The 22,442-nt window shown below is 42.7% G+C and overlaps 1 protein-coding gene across 3 annotated transcripts in view; it reads right to left on the bottom strand.

Annotated features, from left to right (window-relative positions):
* Positions 1-22,442, bottom strand: part of UNC80 (unc-80 homolog, NALCN channel complex subunit) — a 171,611-nt gene that overhangs the window by 105,320 nt on the left and 43,849 nt on the right. The window contains exons 13-22 of one of the 3 annotated variants that reach the window (XM_065413385.1): positions 21,722-22,099; positions 20,491-20,637; positions 16,096-16,243; positions 14,415-14,563; positions 13,476-13,645; positions 11,539-11,640; positions 10,818-11,032; positions 10,120-10,226; positions 8,520-8,616; positions 1,531-1,703 (exon numbers count right to left, since the gene is read on the bottom strand). In XM_065413385.1, the coding sequence (XP_065269457.1) occupies positions 1,531-1,703; positions 8,520-8,616; positions 10,120-10,226; positions 10,818-11,032; positions 11,539-11,640; positions 13,476-13,645; positions 14,415-14,563; positions 16,096-16,243; positions 20,491-20,637; positions 21,722-22,099 (1,686 nt within the window). The remainder of the gene's footprint in view (positions 1-1,530; positions 1,704-8,519; positions 8,617-10,119; positions 10,227-10,817; positions 11,033-11,538; positions 11,641-13,475; positions 13,646-14,414; positions 14,564-16,095; positions 16,244-20,490; positions 20,638-21,721; positions 22,100-22,442) is intronic. The other 2 variants (XM_065413384.1, XM_065413386.1) reach the window with 2 other exon arrangements.

Here is a 22,442-nt window from a genome sequence, read left to right as displayed (position 1 = left end):
AGACCAATGCTTAAACCACTGAGCTATCCCTCCCCCCACACAGCTTAACAATAAGGAAGGACATTGTCACTTGCCAGATTGATACCACATTGCATGTTTCTCTCTTACACAGCTCTTGGAGGCGGTATAATTTGTTACAGTACATGCCGTACAGATTTCAAGAAAGGTCTTAAAGTGGCACAGTGCAGCGTCTATGAGGCTGCAGTGAACGTTTTTTTCTTACATTTTGTGTTTGTTAATCTAGTGCTTGTGATGGGTAGAAGCTTGACAGTCTTGGAGAAAGAAGTCCTCTTGCCATAGCACAGGCATTTGGAGTGAGTGCCTTCCCATCCAGCCCTGCAAGCCTGCCTCAATCCTGACTGGCATGGACCCCATGACTGAGGGCGAAAAGGTAGTTCAACCTCCTGGATGATTCAGCATTCCCCTACTCTGCTGGTACTGGAGCCAGCCCAGGTGCCAATTAGTGCCAGCCATGATGGTGGGCTTTAGTGAAGCCCACACCTGTCAACTGGGAAATGGACTGAGACCCACCTCCCTAATTGCATGCAGAAAACTGAATAGCCATCAGATGGCAACAGCAACTTTTGGCCAGTACTGGTCTAGGTTGGATTTGAACCTGCAGCACAGCGGGTGGCAGGCTGTGGTTTACAGTGTTAAAAACAATACAACCTATGTAAAAAAAAAAAGTGTGTTGTGATTCACAGGTGTGATATCCAACTCATGAATTATGAGATTTACCCAACCAACACTGCCGGGACAGAAAGCTAGCCTGGGTGGACAAGCCACTGAGCAAATCTAGAGAGTAGCGAAGAGGAGGGTGCTAAGGCTGCAAATGAACACAGATCCACAACAGTCAAAGAAAAGAAGGGTGTGGGAAGTCAGCAGCTGTAGATGTCCTCAGAGACTGGGGTGGGAAAAGAGAGAGCAGCACAAAGGTAAGAAAGGGGACAAAGACAGCAACGGAGGGAAGGAGTGGAGGAAATGACAGTACAAGCAGGAGCAAGGATGGAACAGTGGACTTGGATTGTGTGGGACTTGGATCCATGAGTTATTAGTATATACATTAAAACAGTCAAATGTTGAGCCTTGGCATTTTTTCCATTGAGTGTCTCTGCTGACTAACCGCCATGCTTCACTTTACTTATGAGACCACCAGAAACCCTCAGTGGAATTATAGCCCCACATCTGGCAGTCACCTGTCCTTTACTCTATATCCTGTATCTTGGTATTGTTATAAGAAGTTTGCAAAGGGACAGCTTCTGACTGTTTGTGCAATTTGCAGCATGAATATAAAAACTTCATGTTAGCAATAATCTTATTAAGAGGATTAGTATAATAATGGAGACCCATTTTCTGTGCATCTTTATACAGTCACACACATTAAAACTTCAGCTACTATTAACCACACTTCATATTTATATAGAGCTTTAGACATTAACTAATGACAGTAGCATCTCAATACACTCCAGTTTGTACATTATTGCTCAGCAGGTAAGAACTATGTTAATGAATGCTTGCGCAATGACTTACAAGATCGAGGGCAGCTGCCAGGATGGAGGCATCGGGGATAGTGCCTGGCTCACAGCAGTTTAAGAGAAACTGAAAGCGTTTCATGCCTTGTCTGATTGCTCCCAGGTTCACTACGTTCCTGGATTTCCCACCTTCCTGGTTGGAGGCCAAGTGATCATCAAAACTGTGGCAACCTGAGGAGGTAGAGAGTACAAAGGGGGTCCAGGGTGGGGGGCGGGGGATGAGAAGCAGGGAAGAGAAGGGACACACAATACCTCACAGATAAAAAAAAACGAGTTGTACAGGAATCCTGGTGTGCATGATCCTGACCCAGTTCCCTTCCCTCCCCTCAATTTGATACAACTTGTGACAATTTCCATCGCAACAAGTGACTGAAAACTGTGAGCCTGATTCTGAACATGGCTTTGCTGGTGTAAATCCAAAGTGGTTCCCTGGACTTGGATGGAGGTGCTCTAGATTTACTCCAGTGTAAATTAGATCAGAATATGGTTGGTCCGTGGCCTTTTTTCAAATATGTAAATACAGTATCGAGTCTTCTGCCTGTTTGGGCTCTCAGGCTCTCTCCCTCTCCGCACTTCCTGGTCAGTCTATTTAGATTATTTTCATTTATCGGTCTCTATCTTAGCTTATCATCTTCCTTCTCCCTAAGGAAGAATATGCATTTATCCTTACCTATTAATTTAACAAATGTTATATTATATTTTGAGCAGGACACACATGAGTAATAATTCTTCCAAAAGGCCAAGGCAAGGATCAGCTGTTACTTATGTAGGCCTAAATCTTCAGAAGTGACTAGTTATTTTGGGGAGCCCACCTTGAAACACCTTATGTCAAGGCCTGATTTTCAGAAAGTGCTCAGCACTCATCTTCTGTAAATCCTTTAAGATGTCTCATATGCAGTACACCTAAAAGTGGAGGCACCCAGAATGACTAGTCACTTTTGAAAATGACGCCCATAAAGCCTCCTTTGAATACAATAACATGTTACTTGCATGGGACACGTCAGCTAGTCACATTGCAGACTGGAACCAAGGTTCCCCTGAGGAAGGTAAGTACGTAGGCAGAGCCTAACAAGTGACAGAGTTGGTGTGGCTTGTGGAAGGTACATGAAATAAATATTAATTAGTTGGGAAAACACAATGAAATTAAAAATATTCTAATTAAAGCACAGCTGGGGAGTATCCAAGAGCTTTCATTTCAGCCGGACACCCACCCAAAGGCAAAAACAAGGGAGATCAATTGGATTTCTTCACCCACATGACCTCAACATTGCACATGGCTCAGCTGCCATTTTTGCCTTCTCAAAGGAAAGCTCTTCTGAAAGCTTTGACAGAAGATCTACATAATAAATGATACAAACACTTCTATCACCTCTAAGGAAACAAAGCTAGAAAACCTGAGTACCTCAGTAGAGCTGATGGAGGACTAGACGGGACTCAGAGGATAAATCTGAAAAGTAGTTTCAAGTCTAAGATGATTACCATTCACCACAATCAAAAGTATAAACTCTCCACCTCCCTCTGCAGAAGCATATGCAGAATCAAGCCAAAGTCAAGAATCTCCAGATCATGGGCTTTCCTGCTTTGTCCACAAAACTATCCCAACTTCCTTGGTTTACGGGCATAAGGAAGAACCTCTCATCATTGAGGAATCTTACAGAATGCTCAATAATAAAGCAACTTAGAACTTTGGGCTGGGGACTCTAGTTGTTTCTAACATGGATGTAACAGACAAAGGCAGGGCACCACCTTTGAAGGACATTCTTTACCTAGGGAGAGGAGAAAAGCAGAAAACTCTAAGTCCACTAAGGGACCTTACCATGAAGATTTACCTGGGAAGCACTTATATAGTACAATGACAACCCCAGAATAGATAGATGGAAAATCTTTTCCAAACTATTAAGCCTAATCATGCAAACAAAGATGAATTAAGTTTAAAAAATCTTCTTGTAAGAATGAAAGTACATGGCTGTCCTATATCCAGCTAAGCTACGTAGTGTCCAACAGCAAAACATTTCTATCCCGGGACAGATTTCATCCAAATGAAAAAAGAAAAGGAACAAGGACACTCGTGTTAGTTGAATGGACATTACTGCCTATTCTTCCGATGCCTTTGTTTCCTAACTACCTGGTATATTTCGCCTGATACAATTAATGGCCACTGTATCACAATATCAATGCAAAGTTTACAATATTCTTCAATTTATACAACATAGAGCAAAAAAAAATTAATGTGCATAGCACCCACCAGGCCTGCACAGAGAAGAGATCTTGCGTACATCCAACAAATGGGAATGAAAAATATAGAACTCCCTAAACAGATGAAGCTCTCTCATTAGGATAGGCAATGATTTCCATTAACTGAGCCAGATCCTCAGCTAGTGTAAATCAAAGTAACTCCATTCAATGAAAAATGCATTGAATATAAAATATATTCACAGACTCTAAGGCTAGAAGGGACCACTGTGATCATCTAGTGTGACCTCTTGTGTAACACAGACCATAGAACTTTCCCAAAATAATTCCTAGAGCATATTTTAGAAAAACATCCAATCTTAATTTAAAAAATGGTCAGTGATGGAGAACCTACCACAACACTTGATAAGTTGTTTCAATAGTTAATTACTCTCACCATTAAAAATGTACATCTTATTTCCAGTCTGAATTTGTTTAGCTTCAACTTCCAGTCATTGGATCATGTTATACTTTCTCTGTTAGACTGAAGAGTCCATTATTAAATATTTGTTCCCCATGTAGGTACTTATAGACTGTAATCAAGTCACCCCTTAACCTTCTCTTTGTTAAACTAAATAGATAGAGCTCCTTGAATCTGTCATTATAACACATTTTCTAATCCTTTAATCATTCTCATGGCTCTTCTCTGAGCCCTCTCCAATTTATTAACATCCTTTTTGAATTGCTGCTTGCCTGTTTAGCTGTATTCTGATTATAGGTAAAAGCCCTTTTAAATAAATGATGAACTGTATAATGCATACATATATTTGAAATACATAGAACTCTCAATGACTTAGATGACAAATGATGATGAAAGCAGCAGCTCGTAAACAACTTGACAAAATGACTCCAGGTTTAATAGGTTTTTTGTTTCTGTTCACTGTAATGCATGTTTGTTTTTCTGTCCTGGTTTTACTCAGTTGTCATATTTTTAAAACAAAGGCAGAAGGAAGCACTACATGGAGAAAGCGTGAGCAGAATGAGGTCACAGCACAGCATCAAGAATGCTGAAAAGGAGAAAGGACAGCAACATTGACAAAAAACACTGTCCCAGGTCCATCCAGCCATCAGGTTCTTCATGATTTAATAGCACCTATCCAGTCTAACAAGCCTTTTGTTCTCCCCTCTTAAAAATATAACTCCCATTGATCTCAATGGAAATTATGAATGCAAAGGAAATTTTTCATCCCTGTATATATTTTGATCTTTCTATTACTTTTTTGATGTTTATTAACACTCATGCCCCAGAAGGCCTTGCACAGAATATGATTAACTCAGACCTGACAAATGTCATGATAATTCAACCTCATGTTCAAATGAAATCACGAATTCAGAAATTGACATCTGAAGCACAAAATATACTATAAGGTGTGTGTGCACTATACAGTATTATTATATGTGTGTCTACACACACATTATGTACACTCACACAGGCCTTGATGCTGTAAGTTATTGCATATGGTTGCAGGAGGTCTGCCCACACAGAGTAACTTGCAAGACTGGGGTAATTTTATATAACACACACACACATATGTAAAAATTATATATATATATTTACACACATACACAAATGTGTATTGTATGTAAAAGTTTTGCTGAGCTACATCTCATTGTGTATAAAAATTCCTTTCTGATATGATTACATGCTCCCTTGACTTTCACAATTTACCTTTCAAACTAGAGATTTACAAAAAAGTCTTTAAGCTCCCTTGATTTTCAGAAACTCACAGGTGACAAACTACACTCATGAACATTACTGATTGATTTATCTGTTTGGGTTTTTTTCATAAGGACCTTTTCTTAACTCTCATGCCCCCTCAGTTATTATGAATTTCTAATGTAGACATTGTGTTTAAAAGCCAGGCGTGGCCCACTTAATTCTACTTACATACAGACAAATAAATATTAACATACTTTGCTCTTGGGCAGGTGAAAGAGATGTCCCGATTTTTCAAAATAAAAGTAGTTATGTAACATAACGTATTAATCACAAAGTGCTGAAATACTTTAGCTAGTTCAAAGTTCACATAGGTAATAACCAGTGTAACATCCTAGCAGAACAAATGCATAAGATATGTTACGTGTAACATACACTATTATATAAAGTAACACAGAATAAACAAACTTTATTTTTAACTTGCATCCATACTTTGAATTCTGTGCATGAAATGTTGGAGACTTAAATTCAATGGGAATTTTGGATGTGCAAGATCAGGCTTAGATTTCCAGTCTGGACATTTGTGAAAAGTATTAGATGTTGAATAGCTCATTGCATTCATATCTCTAGCTCCTAGCCTTATGCCCTTACTTTGCAATATCAAATTAATAGCGCCAAAGAGTAACAACAGGAGCTCTCTGGCTGTCACTCCAAGCTGAGAATAAAGAAAGGCTCTTTGCATTTTATGATAAATGTGGAGAACATCATGCTGGCTTAGCCTCTTCCTGGACATTTTTTGGCCAGATTTTGCTCAGACATGCCTATCTGAGGTTAATAGCTGGGAAGAGGTAGGTGTTGAAAAGCTGCAAGTATAGATAAAAGCAAACAAGACAAAAAGATGCTAGTGAAATGTAAGCGAAGGGTGGTACGTTATTTTGCAGATGGGTACAGCTGCATCTGAGCTTTGGGCAAAGGACTGTTCCTGAGGTTCTTAGGGCCAGATTCCACAGGGATGACTTTTTTAGTGACAGTGCAGTTTGTGGAGAGTGGGTGCAAAGATAGCTGTGAGCCACCTTTACATGCCCCCTCCCAATCCTAGGGCTGTGGGTGCTGGGTCAGTCCCAAAGTACAATTTAGTGTAGTCTCAGGGCTGCTCCATGTTGTGCCATTATGGCAGCCAGAGATGAGCTGAATGAAGCAGCTCTTCATCCAGGCTCTTTTCTTTGGTCATGCCCCCAACCCTGGGGGCCAAGGTGAGGGTGACAGAGAAGCCACCACACCAGCCTGAGCGTGCCAGACTATTTCCCATGAGGGTACAATGCTGAGGTTGCAGACTGGGCTGGCACTGAAGCCTTTGTGTACTGGAGAACTGGTGCAGGGCAGCTGCAGCAGTGGCCTGTGTCTGGCCTAGAGTGTAACTGCACATGCACTACAAAAAACAATCCCATTTATACACCCTCATAATACATGGGAACATGTCATGCATATTATGATCTGATAACTCATATGAGGGTGCATCTATCAGTTCTGAAAAGAAAAGCCACGACAATAAAAAGTCATGCTGTACGAGAAATCAATCAACATGTACTAGAAACAGTTGATCAAAAGGGACTCCACTCTACCACTGACAGCCCACATTTTGAAATGTATGTAAAAACAGGCTATTTACACCTCTTCTTCTGGGTGTGTGACACCCATTGGTGTAACTGGGAATTGTGCCCTCGCATGATCTGAATCAGCCAGCTCAAAGGAGCTACATCAGTTTACATCAGCTGAAGTTCTTGCCCATGGACTGAAGCTGTGTATCATCCTTAGAATGTGGCCTGTTTGAACATCGATACTTTCTTAACAACTTATCTTTTCAGTGGAGATGCATAGATATTATTCATATCAAGTGTGACATCTTTGATGACAAGACTATGGGCCTAATTCTGATCTTATTTACACTGGTGTAAATTAGGAGCGTGGTAGCCCCCTGTAAATCAGGGATGTTTCAGTGGTGTTAGTGAGATCAAAAATCAGGCCGTATCACTTTCTGTATGAAGCTAACATTGGAAAGCACACTCGTACTTGGCTGCTATTGCTATCCCCGACCATGTGATTCCTGTGCAAGCCTGTGTCATATGATAGCAAAATGAGCATGTGGAGCCATGGTGTAATGTCAGATCATGTAAAATGTAATGTCAGGGAATGTAATATACTATAAAAACAGCAGAAGCAATGGGGGGGAGGATCAAACTATGTGTTTTTTTAAAACAAAAATAATAGAATGTCAAGATGCAAAAATGTCTCCTTGGTAACAAGTATCAGGTTTCTGAGCTGAGTTTGGATTGCTGTATGATACTTGAAAATATAATATCCTCTTAATAAAGGCACTTTTCAAACAAACATCACTGCTTTTAAAAAAAATGGCATTACGATCAAATATTATAATTATTTCTTTTGTTGAGAAAAAGGGACAGCTTCTCTTTAACGAATGGTATGCAGACATTAGACATGCAAACACAGAAGAAAAGAGATAATTAAAACAAGGTTTGTACAGGGTTTTCCATTTCATCGGTGCTGAATTTTTCTAAAAAACTGTCATATGGTCACTAATTGGAAAAAGAACTGATGGAGCATCCATCATTATATTATGGATTGAAAGATTCACACACCCTCTTTTAGACTGAATCATTGTTTTGAAGTAAATATAAATTTTTCAAGTGTGCTGATTTGATTTAATTTGACTTTGTTTTTGAAAGTCCAAATGTTACATTAGCTTAATTTATTTGGACAAATTAGGTTTTTTTTTTTATTTCCACATTCTCCACATTTGCTAGAGTTTTTTTTTTTAATCAAAATGAAAGAAAGAAGGAAGAGAAAGAAAATGGTTACAAAGAATGAAAAGTTGGAGAAGAACAGAATGGATACAAAAACCATGGAGAAAGTAAGGAGTGGGGAAGGGGTAAAAGAAAGAAAGAAAGAAAGAAAGAAAGAAAGAAAGAAAGAAAGAAAGAAAGAAAGAAAGAAAGAAAAAGAAAACCCTGATTTCTAACCATCTTTTTCTTCTGTGTGATGAAGCTTGGATGGGTATCTTCGGCAGATGCGCCATTTACCAAGACGCTTGAAGAAATTCTCCTCTTCATCTCGCCCATTCTCCAGGCCACCTCCTGGTCCACCTTCGGACAGCTTCACTGCACTAGTGAATTTCACCTGAACAAATGAGGAGACAAGACTCATGTTCTGATGTGTTATGAATTCTCTACCAACTTTGCCATAGCAATGCATCACTTAAGGACAGGCAGTATTGTGGTACATTACTATAGCAACAGAACAGGAACTGTGCCCATATGCACCAGGTGAGGATATTAAGTATTCTGTAATTTGACTAGGTAGCCATTCCCCTTCTTTCACAGGGGTTCATACAGATACAAGTAAGGAAAAAGCAGCATGACCAACTAGTCAAGTACATTAGGTATACTCAGAGGACCCAGATAACCCTGAGTGAAAAGAACGAGCAGGAGAAACGAAATGTTAATTACACTGACACTTCATTCCTGTGACACTGTTCATATGGAAGACCAAAGAAGGCACAATGACAAATCTCTAGACAGCGTATAACAAGAATGAAACATGGAGCATATTTAACCCAGTTTTCTTCACTTCCCCAGAAGGAAGTCTTGAGATGCTGCTAGATACTAGTCATTACACTCTTCCTTTTCTGTTCTGTTGCTTAGATGCATATCCCCCCTCCTCACTGCGATGATAACATCATTTTACTGCCATCCTTATTGTTACCTCATCACTCATTGTTTACCTCTCAGCCTTTCAAATCACATGCATCCTCACAAAACTGTGTCTTTCAGCTGTTCCCTAATCTTTCCAAAGACCGACTGCTTCCAAAGCTCCTCTTCAGTGTATTTCTAGTGTGTCCCATATTACAGCACTGGGTGCTGCTTAGAAAAATACAGAAGGAGAATAATTTCTGTCCCCTTATGGACCATCTCCACTCTGCTCCTCCCTCCTCTCAAGGGAAGAGAAAAAGTCACCTGCCATTTTCAACCTCTTTCCTTGAGGGAGGACCTGTCTTACACTATGCTCAAGGGACAAATCCTGCTGCCTCCCCCATGGTGTGGTTATGCTGGACTTTGGGGAGAAGCAGGATTTGGGAGGTCTGCACAGGGCTGTGCAAGTGCAGCTCCACTGGATCTCTGTGCATGAAAGCACGGAGGGCAGGGAGGAGCGTGGGTAACAGACCCACCACTGAACGGACTCTCTGGCCTTTCACTTCTGTGAGGGCTGGAGTGGGGGAATGCTAGGACCAAAGAGACTACTCCTGCCTTTTGTCTGGAACAGCTTCCAAGGAGCAGCTGTGCTACAATTCCATGGCCTGGGGGGAAGGATTTCTCTTTCTCCCACCCCCCATCCGCACCTTCCTGCAGACCTCCTCCAGCCAAGGTGTTATGCTGGATGCTGGGGAGTAGATATGCTCCCAAATATGGAAAGACAGACTCCTCCTAGCCTTTGCAGGTGAGGAGTTGCACCACTGTTGGCACTCTACCGAAAGCCCCAGCTCCTGAGGGTTTTGTCCCTGGGTCCCATCAGCTGCAATATCCATGCTGATCATAGTATTTTCTCTGGGAGTTAGAAGTGATCTGTGAAGTAGCCAGACCCTATCCCTTTATCCTCCCTACTAATCTGAAATGACACATTTACCTTGGAACTTTGCCTGATGAAAGACAGACGGTCTACAGAGCTGATATCCAGGAGGTCTTCTACCCCGTCGGCCAGCCCAGAGAGGGAAGAGCGTTTCAGCCAGTTCCCTGATGCAGATAAAGCCAGTCAGGACAATTCTGCAATTGCTCCAAGCTGAATACATCAGCAATACAGGCATATTTCTCTATAGTGCTGAAACAGTCGTACTGTGACATGAGAAAAGGGTGAAGGACGAGGCGTGTTCATGCTACATGCATCAAAGACCATAGTTGAATTCATAACATGCGAGGCTGAGTTTTAGGATTGTAAAAGTTAAAATCAACACGGGTCAGTGAGAAAGGACAAATAATATTTATTCTTCCTTTCTTATTGAAGTCTGCTTGGAAAGCTTCTCTTAGAGAGAAAGGAAGGATGGTCCAGTGATGAGGGCCCCAGGTTAAAGTCCCTGCTCTGCCATAGACTTTCTGTGTGACCTTGGGCAAATCACTTAGTCTCTCTCTCTGTCTCACTTCCCCATCTGTAAAATGGAGAAAATAGCACTTCCCTACCTCACAAGGGGTGTTGTGAGAATAAACATATTAAAGATTGTAAGGCACTCAGACACTACGTGTCTTTGCTATGCAGTATCCAACACACACACAGAACAGATCTATTCTATCTGCACATGCAGTATGTATATATAATATAAAGGGACATACATTTACCTATGGGGAGTTTGAGTTTCTTTCGGAGCGAGATCCGTCGGGAGCGGGAGCGGGAGCGCCTGTCGGTGGTCGTTCCAGAGTGAGCAGTGGTGCACTCCGATGTGTCCTGCTCTGACTGGCTGCTGGTATCACTTGCTGCACTCTGTGACTTGAACATCTTTCGCCAGAAGTCTTTGCGTCCCAGAACCGCCCCTTGCATTTGCTCATCGCTGCAAGAGAACACAACACAGGGTTAATAATACCTCACTGTGGTTTGTATGCTAAGTACATTTGAACAAGTTTCCCCTCTTCTAACCTCTCTTTGTTCCTTGGCATATGTTACTCAAAGAATTTAAACTTATTCTTCTTGATGTAATTTGTTAAGCTAGACAGTATTCTCAATATTGCACAATGAAGACAAATTTTACCCTAGAGAGTTTACAGTCTAAAAAGTCATTCTGTTTTTCTGTCATTATGCTAAAGCAGTGTTTCTCACACTAGGGTCTGTGGATCTGGTACTCCAGGGAGTCTGCGAGTCATGCCCAGGGCCACTGGCCCCGCTGATCAACTCCTCTCCCTCCCTCCCAGTCCGAAGATCCGTATATGGTGAGCAAAATCAGGGCTCTTGAAAATCTCACATTGATAGACCAGTGTCCCAACTGATCAAATCTTTCTTCAGTTCTTGTTTTGTTCTTTACTCTTAGAAACCTGTAATACAAGACTAATATTTACTTACTGCTCTGGGGTCTGCTGAGGACGGCTGGAGATGTAACTACGACATTCATCAGGGGCAGATGATGCCTGGCCTTTATCAATAACAACACTTCCCACCTCGGATCTATGCAGACAATACAGACAGTCAAATAAAGTTAACAGATGGCATATCTTGCTTCTCATATAATCAACATTGTTCCCTGATCACTGAATCCAGCACTTCTGAAAAACAAATTTAAATGTGTGCCCCCATTACAGCAACTGGCCTGCCTATGCACATATCGTCATCAAAAATGTATTGGGACAGGGAACCAAGGCCAAGATTAGAGACTTGCACAGGACTTTTTTAAAACCCCACTCCCGCTGTTATGGCAGTGGGTTCTGCGGAACCTGTGGGATTCCAGTTCCGCTGCAGGGCTCTACGCTAGTCACGCACAGGGCTCTAGCCAGGATTTTCAAAAGCTACTAGCAATGTTGGGAGCCTCATTTTGTGGGTGCTCAATCTGAGGTGCCAAGGCAGATTATCAGAAAGTATTGACCACATACTTTTGGCAATCTTGGCCAGTGTGGTCTGCATGTCTCCGAGGCCAAGAAAATCATGCGACAAATCTGATGCTGCCAGTTTACATGAGACTAATTCATTTAGTTCTGTTTGAAGCTCCCTTTTTGATCCATACTTATTCTTTTGTCTCACACTTTAATACAACACATCCCAAGACAGCATTTCAAAGGAATAAAACAACCTAGGTTTCTTTTGTATCATGCTCCCCACACCTGAGTATAGGCATTCAGACCAACAGCTCTCAGCACCTCAAGGTACTGATGCTAATACTAAGCCATGTCCACATGATGTTGGGGGTGGGGTTGCAATCATCCCTTCACACTCAACCTCCATCCCTCCTCTTTCTTTCTCCTGTTTCTCTACTCTTCCATCCCCCAGAATTTCCGCTGCTTTGCTATCGTATTTCCTTTGTACCAGTTATTTCTGTTAGGCTCCACATTTTTCATGGCTATTTCCACAGCTGCCACACTTTATTAAATTTTAAGTGTGGCTTCTGTCACTGCCACACTCAAGTCCTGTACATCAGGAGCAGACATGTGCTAACAAGATGAAAACAAACAACCCCTTGTACTTTCCTACATTTGTGTTTGTCGTCAGATGTTTGGCTGCGTGCGTGTGTTCTCCATGTGTGCTGTCCCAGCTCTGCACAGACAGCTGGCACAGTAGATCTCGAGCAAACCACCCACTGACCACAAAATTCATTAAGGTGCGAAGGCGCTTGGTCAAGTTTATTGCCGACGAAGTACGGTGCTAATGCCCCGGCTCAATGGTTACAGGTACACTAACATGTGTATGCTCGTGACAATGGACCATCTCAGTTAGTGGTGGGACTTTCCACTATCCCCTAGGCCAGACAAAGATATTGCTTCTGAGATACATCTTTATACACCAAAACAAACAAGTTATGTATCACTCCTGACTTATCAGGGTGCCACCCTCTGACATACTGGGTGTCACCCATTGCCTTGTATCATTGCCTTGTAGGTTCGATCAAAACATCTGTATTCATTATGTTTTCATCCTGACCTTATCCTTAAGATGGGTCAGCATGTTCCTGTTATCTTTGGGGAATTTGTTTATCGGGGTGTTCTGGTACCTCCCTTCTGGAATGTGCTTGAGTGAGTGTTTTGTGCCCAGCACCTCTTAGGAATATGTGTTTTTACAATATCAACCTTATGCTTGCCAAATTCTGTGAGCAGGGCCTGCCTCTTGCTCACAACTTCACTTGCTAATATAAAGCAAAGTTTTGACCATTACTTTAGACCAGGTCTCAGGCCTCAGATCAGGCCTCTGATACAAGGCCTTATGTTTCAGGCCCTCTTACTACAGTGTTCAGCATAATAAGTTATACAACAGTATATAAATCATTCAGACACAAATCTCTCCCAGACACAAACTTTTTGCTCCCCGGAGGTTTCAGATCCTGCTCAGTTGTTTCGTCTGTTTTCTTCCCTGGAATTAACTTTTCAGCACTGTCCAAAAGGGCGCTCAGTGCCACCCTTCTAAAAACATTCCCATGAGCCTCCTTGATAAATTGGACCAATTGCCGGATATCACAGTACAATCCCTGAATAACAAAGGAGAGAGCGAGAGAGCTGTATTACTCAGTTTGCATACAAGCAGGGAGGGAAACAAATATTCCTTTTGTATGCAGCCAGGGTGATGCACTAGAGAAATACAGAGGTACTGCAGGTCAGGACTGAGTTACCTTAGTAGGACTGTACTCAGGAAGCTTGCACAGCACCTACCAGAACTGGGTCACATCCAGCTCATGTAAACTGGCATATCTCCATTGAAGGCAATGGAACTACACCTCTACCTCGATATAACGCTGTCCTCGGGAGCCAAAATATCTTACCATGTTATAGGTGAAACCGTGTTATATTGAACTTGCTTTGATCCACAGGAGTGCGCAGCCCCGCCCCCCCGGTGCACTGCTTTACTGCATTATATCCGAATTCGTGTTATATCGGGTAGCGTTATATCGAGGTAGAGGTGTACTCTGATTTACCCCAGCTGGGGATCTAGCCCATTATTCCTAGCTCCAGTTTAGTGCTACTAGTCTTTCCTTTTCATTAATGTCAAATTCACAATTAAACAAATGGAGTCCCCATTTGAAGACACAGGGGATCAAAGACCAAACACAGTGTATGACCCTATGCTGGCTGGGTCAGATTTGCCCCTGACAAACATCTGAAGGATATGACTTTTTCTTAAACTTGTCTGGCTAACCATGCAAATAAAGTCTCATTGAATCGAGCCCTGATTTTCAAGCCCAGCTGCTTTATGAGGGAGAGAGGAAATTCAACTTGTAAAACCTGCACCTAAAGCCTCACCAGGTTTTCAGGGCTATGCAGTTCATGCGTAGTGGAAGCACAGCGAGTGATCAGTGACTTGAACATGGCGCTGACAATAATACCTTCCACACTTTGGGCCGTAGACTTGTTGTCCACTGTGGTGAAGTTATTTCCAAATCCAGCCTTGTCTGCAAAATGCAAGCACAATAAACCACACAGCTCGGCTGAGATGTGTTAACAAATTACAGATTAAATACATAATTACTTTTAAAATATATTAAAAGACGTAAATCACCCAGAATCATATGTTCAATTTTTGTGACCCTACCTCATAAACAATACAGCAGATATATAAGTTGCACAAATAAGAAGAGGGATAGAAAAATCTGCCATTTGAAGAGAGATTGAAATGATCAAAACTGTTTATCCTCTCCCTTTATCGCCTCTCTAAAACAGAGGGATACAAAATAACAAATGGAATAGGAAAGGCAATTCAGGCATCCCTGTTTCCCCACTCAGATAACACAGAACAAGGGGGCACTCAACTAAATTGAAAAGCAATTTAAAACTGATGAAAGGAAATTCTTTTTAACCAATAAACTGCTCTCACAAGGTACTATGGAGGCCAAGATCTCAGAATAATTCAAACAACAGATTAAACATTTATATAGATAACAAAAACATCCACAGTTCCTTAGACAGGGCAAAAACATTCACAAGAGAGGGCTTATCCCTTGAAGAGATAAGCCAATGTGTAGCTGATGGGTGTTAAGAAGAAACTTGCCCTGTGGGCTGGTTATTTCACAGTTGCCCACTATGGTGTTTCTTGCACCTTTCTCTGAAGTGACTGGGATCATAGACAAGGAGATAAACTACTTGTGTGTTTTGATATGGCAATTCCTATATTCCAAATGCCCACAATTAGCTACTTATGCACGCAATGACCAATGTACATGTACCATATATACATAGAACCAGGGCCGACGAGGGGGGGGGGGGGAGTGAGCCAGTACAAATTACTGGCGCCCGGCGGTCCAGAAGGGGGCCTGGAGCCCGGCTTCCCCCCCCCTCTCGTCGGCCCTGTTTAGCCGGTCCGCCCTTGCTCGGGGGCCCGAAAAAAATTTTTCACCGGGGCTCGAACCCGCTCTTGGCGGCCCTGCATAGAACTGTTTGCCTAACTTAAAAGAAATGGACTTACACTGTATGCACATAAATCTGAATGCTCCTATTCTTGTTTACATGATTTGTTTAGCTATTTGCGGCCTCACCTTAGGCTCTGCAGAGAGATTTAATGCTCAATTATATCTCCATTCAGACTAAACATAGAATGCACAGTCCACTCCAGCTGGCATTTGGTCATGTTATTAAGCAGAAAACCTCGTGCCTGAGGCATAGTTGAGAGAAAATTTTCTTTCACAAAGCCGTAAACAAACAGGTAGGATGCATTAAAAGAGAGAGCACGTATGCTTCTCTAATTCCAATTGTACTGGAAATAAAAGAATTTATAGGGCCAGACCCTCAGCTGATGTAATTCGAAGTAGTTCCAGTGACTTTAATGGAGTTACACTGATTTACACCCGCTGAGGATTTAACCTAGTCATTACAATTACATTTTGCCTTTAGAAATTCACTGCGCCTTTTTGAAAATGGCAGCCAGCATCCCCTATGGTGTGTCATCGAGGAAAATGTGACTGGGGCTTGTGATGCCAGCCGTACTTACTGTCAGTGACTGGCTCCATGCAGAATCCTAGCAAAGCGTGAAGGAAATCCACTACATTATTGAGGGAATCTCTGTTCACATAGTCCCTCATGGTCTGCCGGAACTGCATTTTATCCAGCTTGTACAGCTTTGTAAGGCAATTCTGAGCCTGTGAAGATATTACAAAAATGAGAAGTATCTGCTTGAATTTTGGTGACAGTTGCAGGGTCCGTCAGGTGCATTTCTGCCCTTGTTTTGCCAGTGCTGTGTTATTATAAGTAATCTCACCTACTAGTCAAAAAGTTCAAATACCACATCAAGATATGGGCTCTCAGCTAATGCCCACCATGCAATTCAGTAATAGGAACCATTACACCACATTATCTTTTGGAGAAGATGTTAAATCAAGGTCACTTCTGCCCTCCTCTTGCAGTCCTCCAAATGGAAGTTAAAATTTCACTGCTGGTGAAATGAGTAGGAACCCAGTTACCCTGGCCAACACTTACAGTATAAACGTTGATAAAACAGACTGTGGTGTAGGGATGTCAGATTCTGAGCCTATGGCCCAGAGCCAACCCTGTTCATGTGTTTATCTGACTCCAGTGACCAATTCAGATGCTGCAGAATGCAAACTTTTATTTACAAAAATAATTCAGTGTTGACTCTTGATTGCAAAGTTAACTATTGAGGTGTGACCCAATGCAGTGAGGTATTAGAAAGCCCGAAATATCTGCTCCAAGAGATGGGTGAATTGTCTGTTTCCTCCCAGTGTGGTGTTGGTTCTGAAGCCCAGTGGTAATACTGTGATTTTCTAATAACTTAGATGCACAATTGTGCATGCAATTACCACAGTGGTGCATTCAAAACAGCCTGGCCAAATAAACAAACAGCAGAAATAGCAGTCATCCCAAAAATGCACTACAAATCTCTTTCCATAAAGACCCCAGATCAGCAAGGCACTTAGGCACATGCTTAACATTAAGCATGTCCCACTGAGGCTAACAGGACTCTTCACATGCTTAAACTCAAGTGTTTTGCTGGATCAGGGCCTAAACGATGCAAAACTTAATGGTAATTTTACTAAGTAATAGCTTGGTTGCTACATACCGAGCCATTCTGGACCCTTGCTCTTTGTGCAAACCTCCCGTTGCCATCATTGGGTTCTCTGCCACCCAGTGATGGCTGCACATGACACTAGCATCGTAGTCCTGTCTCTCTGGTACCATAATGGCAAACAGAATTTGGCCCTCTCCAAAGAGTAAGTTTGACAGCCCTAAGGCCTGATCCAATTCCCACGGAAACAAACTGATCAGCTCAAGGGAAAGGCTCCCATTAACTTTAATAGTCTTTGGATCAGGCCTCTAATGCTCAAGAGTGTAGTGTGAAGTATTGCTGACTGAATCATGGATGCTATGTTTGCCTACACAGTCATGACCAGTATCTTCCTCGCTGCTTTGGAAAGCACGTTGAGGAAGCTTGTGCAGAAAGGCACTATATGAAAATAAATTCTTTTCTATTTTTTTCTTAGGCCTGGTCTACACTAACCCCCAAATTCGAACTAAGGTACGCAACTTCAGCTACGTGAATAACGTAGCTGAAGTCGACATACCTTAGTTCGAACTTACCGCGGTTCAGACGCGGTCCACACGCGGCAGGCAGGCTCCCCGTCGACTCCGCGGTACTCCTCTCGCCGAGCTGGAGTACCGCAGTCGACGGCGAGCGCTTCCGGGATCGATTTATCGCGTCCAGACCAGACGCGATAAATCGAACCCGGAACTTCGATTGCCAGCTGTCGAACTACCGCGGTAGTGTAGACCTGGCCTTAGTTTCACATCCCTGACTCTGGAGGTTTATATAGACAGGAAAACGGTGGCGCAAATTACAGTGAAACAGGAGAACTGGTGAATTAGGATTTAAAAAGGAAAAAAAAAAAAAAAAACTCAGCACACAGATATTTGGAATTGCCTGATGACTATTTTGTGTTTTCAGTTTAAAACAAAATTAATTATAATTTTTGTCTCCAGGAAAACAACTAGCTGGATCCTCTAATGTGGTGCAGCTGCTTTGCATTGCACTGTCAGCATAATCTGAATTTAAAGCTGTAGAAGCCAGTCCGAGGATCACACTACTGCAAAGCAGTGTAGATCTGTTTTAGGGACTCTGACGTTACTCCTCATTCTCGCTGCTAGTATAGTTTGGACAAGGAAGCACTGCTAAGATGACCCTATGCCACACCCATCCTCACTTGTGTCTTCGGCCTCTTGTGGCCATTACAGCCCAGCATAAATTAAAGCAATTTTTTAACTGCCCAAACCAGAGCAGCGGGACCAGCCTGCACAGAGCAGCTTTGGAATCAGAGGAATGCAAAGGAGAATTTTAAACACAGGACCTGCTACTTAGGCGCTCTGTGTTCCATCCCTGGCTCAGCCACAAACTTCCCGTGTAAAACTGGGCAAGTCAGGTAGGCCTGAATTTTTAAATGTCTTTAGGCATTGCTGTGCTCAGTGCTGCAATGCTTAACTTATTTAGGAGCCTAAAGCTTATTTTCAAAAGGGATTTAGGTTCTTAAGTGCCTAAATCGCTTTTGAAAATGAGACTTGGGAGTTGCAGCACAAAGCGCAGCAATGCCTAAATACCTTTAAAAATCCGGACCTTAGTTTTTGTGTGTCTGTTAAATAGGGGCAATACTTCCCTGCCTCACGGGGTGTCGTGAGAACTATGAAGCACTCAGCTTCTATGGTGATGAGGTCAGATAGGTACTTAGATAGAAAGATCTGACCCAATATGCTGACAAAAGCCAGAATAAGAATCAGCAACCAGTACCTTCAGGAGTCCTATCTTTTAAAGTTCCAGTCCTTATTCTGGGGTTTTACAGCCTGAATCAGTCTCTCGGAATAGGTAAAAATGCTCAGTAAATGGCAAGGAAACATTCATCAGAACTAAAAGCATGCAAACAAACTGCAAAGGAAACTGAAGGAAACAGAAATACATCTGCATTTTATAATGTAATCAAACACTTTGAGAAGTTTAACTGTTCCTGATCTTGAATAGAGCTGGGCAAATTTTTTTTTTTTTTTGCAGCAAATATAAAATTTACTGGCCAATGTATTTGGGCGGGGGGGTACTGAAACTATTCGCGAATTTGGCAAACTGTTTCATCTGAAAAAATTATTTTGGAAATGTTGAAACAATTTTGAAAATGTCATTTTGACTTGACATTTGAAATGTTTCATTCAACCCAAATAAAAATTTTCAGCTTTTCATTTTGGCAAGAAAAAAACATCAGTTTCAGTTCAAAAGAAACAGATTTTTTTTTCACGTTTTTCGGTTTGGCCACCAATCCGAAAAATCAATTATTCGCTCAGCTCTAGCCTTGAGCTCAAATCACTCTGAGGTTCAGGATCTACAGCTAAACGCTTTGAATTCAAGGCTCAGTATCAAAATACAACATGCTGCATGCACGTCTACTGTCAACTTTTTAACTAAACTGAGACAGTTAAGGGGGGGGGTGTCATATAAAATCCCCCACTCTAGGCCTTATTTATAGCCAGGTCTCAATCCGACCTCCACCATTTCGCAGGCACAGTCTACACCCGCTAACGAAGCCAATGGGAATGCTCACTGTAGCAAGCATGATGGCCAGTAAAAAGTGTTTGCGAGACTGGGCCTTTAAAATGCACCTGTTTGGCAGGACACTGGGCACTGTGTTCCCATTGAAATCCCCTATACCTGGGTTTTAATTCTCTGGGATGCAATCACAGCAATAACTGAGCAATTCTGGGCTCTGTATGCTGCTTGCATGGTATCAAAGGGTCAGAAAACTAGATAAAGCTGCCTCATGATGGAGGAGGGGGTCTTTTGCTGTCCTCCTACACAGACTGCAGCATGGGAGCATGCCTGGAGCACAGTGCAGCCTGGCTAGTCAGGGTTGCTGGAGCAGCCCATAAGCAGACATTCAAGGCCACCAGAAGGTAACTCAGGGCTTGTCTACACTTATGGATTTTTGTACCGATGTAACCAAACTGATATAGTCACCACTGTAAACCTCCCCAGTGTAGCCATGTTGCACCAGTGTACAAAAGTGACTCTTGCTAGTGCAGTATGTCCACGCTAGGGCTTTGCAAATCTGCATGGCAGAGAAGCCCCTGGGGCTGCTCTAAATTGCCCTGTTGGGCCCGAGACATGCCCCTAGCAGGGCCAGGAATTTGAAAGGGACAAAGATGGCTTAAGCGGCCATTGTCTCCCCTTGGCTCAGCTGCAGAGCTCAGTAGGTGCAGCTGAGATTGGGGGCCAGTATTTAATGATGAATATAAAGGAAGCTGTGTGGAGGGGGAGAGTGGGGGCTTCTCAACATCAGCAGACTCATTTCAGAAAGAAGGGGTTGGGGAGAACTGGAATCTGCTTTAGTTCTCTTACATTCTCCTGGAATACCTGGTGTCTCAGACGATCTCCAGAGAGCCCTCGGTGTCCTTCTCCGCAGCCATAAGCACAGCCCAGGGATTTCACTATTTTGATCAGCATCGTCAATGCCAGCCTGTGGGTGCTTATGGGAGTGCTTTCATCCTAAGAACCGCAGAGGGGAAATGACACCACGTGACACTGAGGTCAGGTAACTGGCATACCTTTAACATTTGCTCAGAACATACCGCTGCACATTCTTGATTGAAAACAGTCCAATATTAGTCTGAATAGCTACGTAACTCTTGAAAATCCTACTGACTTATCTATTCAAGCTCAGGGCCTAATCCTTCAAAAACTTGCTACCAGGTGCAATTCTGACTACAATGAGCACTAATGTCAATTGGGGTACTCCTAGAATTCAGCTATCTGCCAGGCAGTAAGGGTCAGATTGTGCTACCTGGACTGATAGTGAGCACTACTTTACTGAAAGTAGTCCCATTGAAATCCATGGGTCTACTCATAAAGTACTACAGACACGAGTAAGTGGGGCAGGACCAAGTCCTAAGGAACTCAGGGATCAGAACCCTTTGCCATCGAGTCAAGTAATAAAATGAAGTCTGTGTTGTCATCTAGTGGATGAGACCCAGGACGTGGAGTCATGAGATCTGGGTTCTATTCCTAGCTCTGCCATGGATCTGCTGTGTGACTCTGTCTGTCTTGTCTCATTAGATTGTAATCTCCTCAGGGCACTGTCTGTCTCTTGAGGCTTGTTTACACAGTGCCTTGAATGTGGGAGCCTCTATGTGCTACTGTAAGATAAATAATAAAAAGTAGAAAAATTCAGCAATAATTTTTCCTTTTTAAAACAGCAGTTGTGCAGTATGTAAAATAGCACCGATTCAGGGCATCAGGAATACGTGTTTTATATCAAAAATGCAGCCATGCTAGGCCAATTAGGGCTGGTTAGCAGAGTTGCTTTGCTTGGGTAGGCACAGCAAAGGGCGCTGAATTCTCCATGGTGATGAATGCTCTGGGTTTGATGTGGGTACTGCACTGACACAAATGAAGATGTCTGAGTGGTGCCTAAAGGAAAGAAAACCTTGCAGTTTCCCAAAAAACAGAGAGGGAAAAGGAAATGATAATTACTCACCCACATATACATACAAATACACACACACACACACAGACTTGACATACCTTATGTCACATGCATGTGTTCTCTATATTACATGGTACCCAAACATACCTTTTCTTGATTTTTATCATTCTTTTCATAAGGTCCTCCACCTCCTCCTCCGCCACCTCCATCAGCTCCGCCACCTCCTCCTCCACCACTTCCTCCCCCTCCACCTTCTTCGCCTCCCCCATCTCCAGTTCCACTGACTGGGGCGGCCCCGAATCCACAGGCTGGGCCGCCCGAAGCAGCCCCCTTGAGCTGGAAGGATCCCTCACTCGGTCTCTTTTCCGCTGACTCATTTTCCTTGTTCTCACTCTTCCTTCTGACTTTCTCCACGCACGGCACCACGCCAAGCTGCAGCAGGCACTCAACGATGTTCAACGCCACATCACAGATCCGGGAGCTGATGTCGTGGTTCAGGACCAAGTAAACGGCCTTCAGAACCACCTAGAGAAAGAGGACAACAACGTGTTTTGGTCAGACTTGTTTTCTGTATTATCATCATCATTTCGTATTTGTATTACCATGACGCATAGGAGCCTTAGTCATGGACAGCTTACAATCTAAATGTAAGTCAAGAGGCAAGAGGTGGATACTGACACACAGCTGGGGAGCACAAGGAAACAATGAAACAATATTGGTCATATGGTAGGCAGTGGTCTTAGCATACCAACGGTCTAACCATCATCAAGTTTTGGTAGGCATCCCAGCAAAAGAGAGTTTTGAGGAGGGATGTGAAGGAGGATAATGCATTTGTTTTGCAGATGTTTATGAGTTCCTCCCAGATGTA

Source organism: Emys orbicularis, chromosome 11 (assembly GCF_028017835.1).
Source record: "Emys orbicularis isolate rEmyOrb1 chromosome 11, rEmyOrb1.hap1, whole genome shotgun sequence".
NCBI classification, from domain to species: Eukaryota; Metazoa; Chordata; order Testudines; family Emydidae; genus Emys; species Emys orbicularis.
Note: the sequence above shows the minus strand (reverse complement) of the source record. Positions and strands in the feature narration are given on the sequence as shown.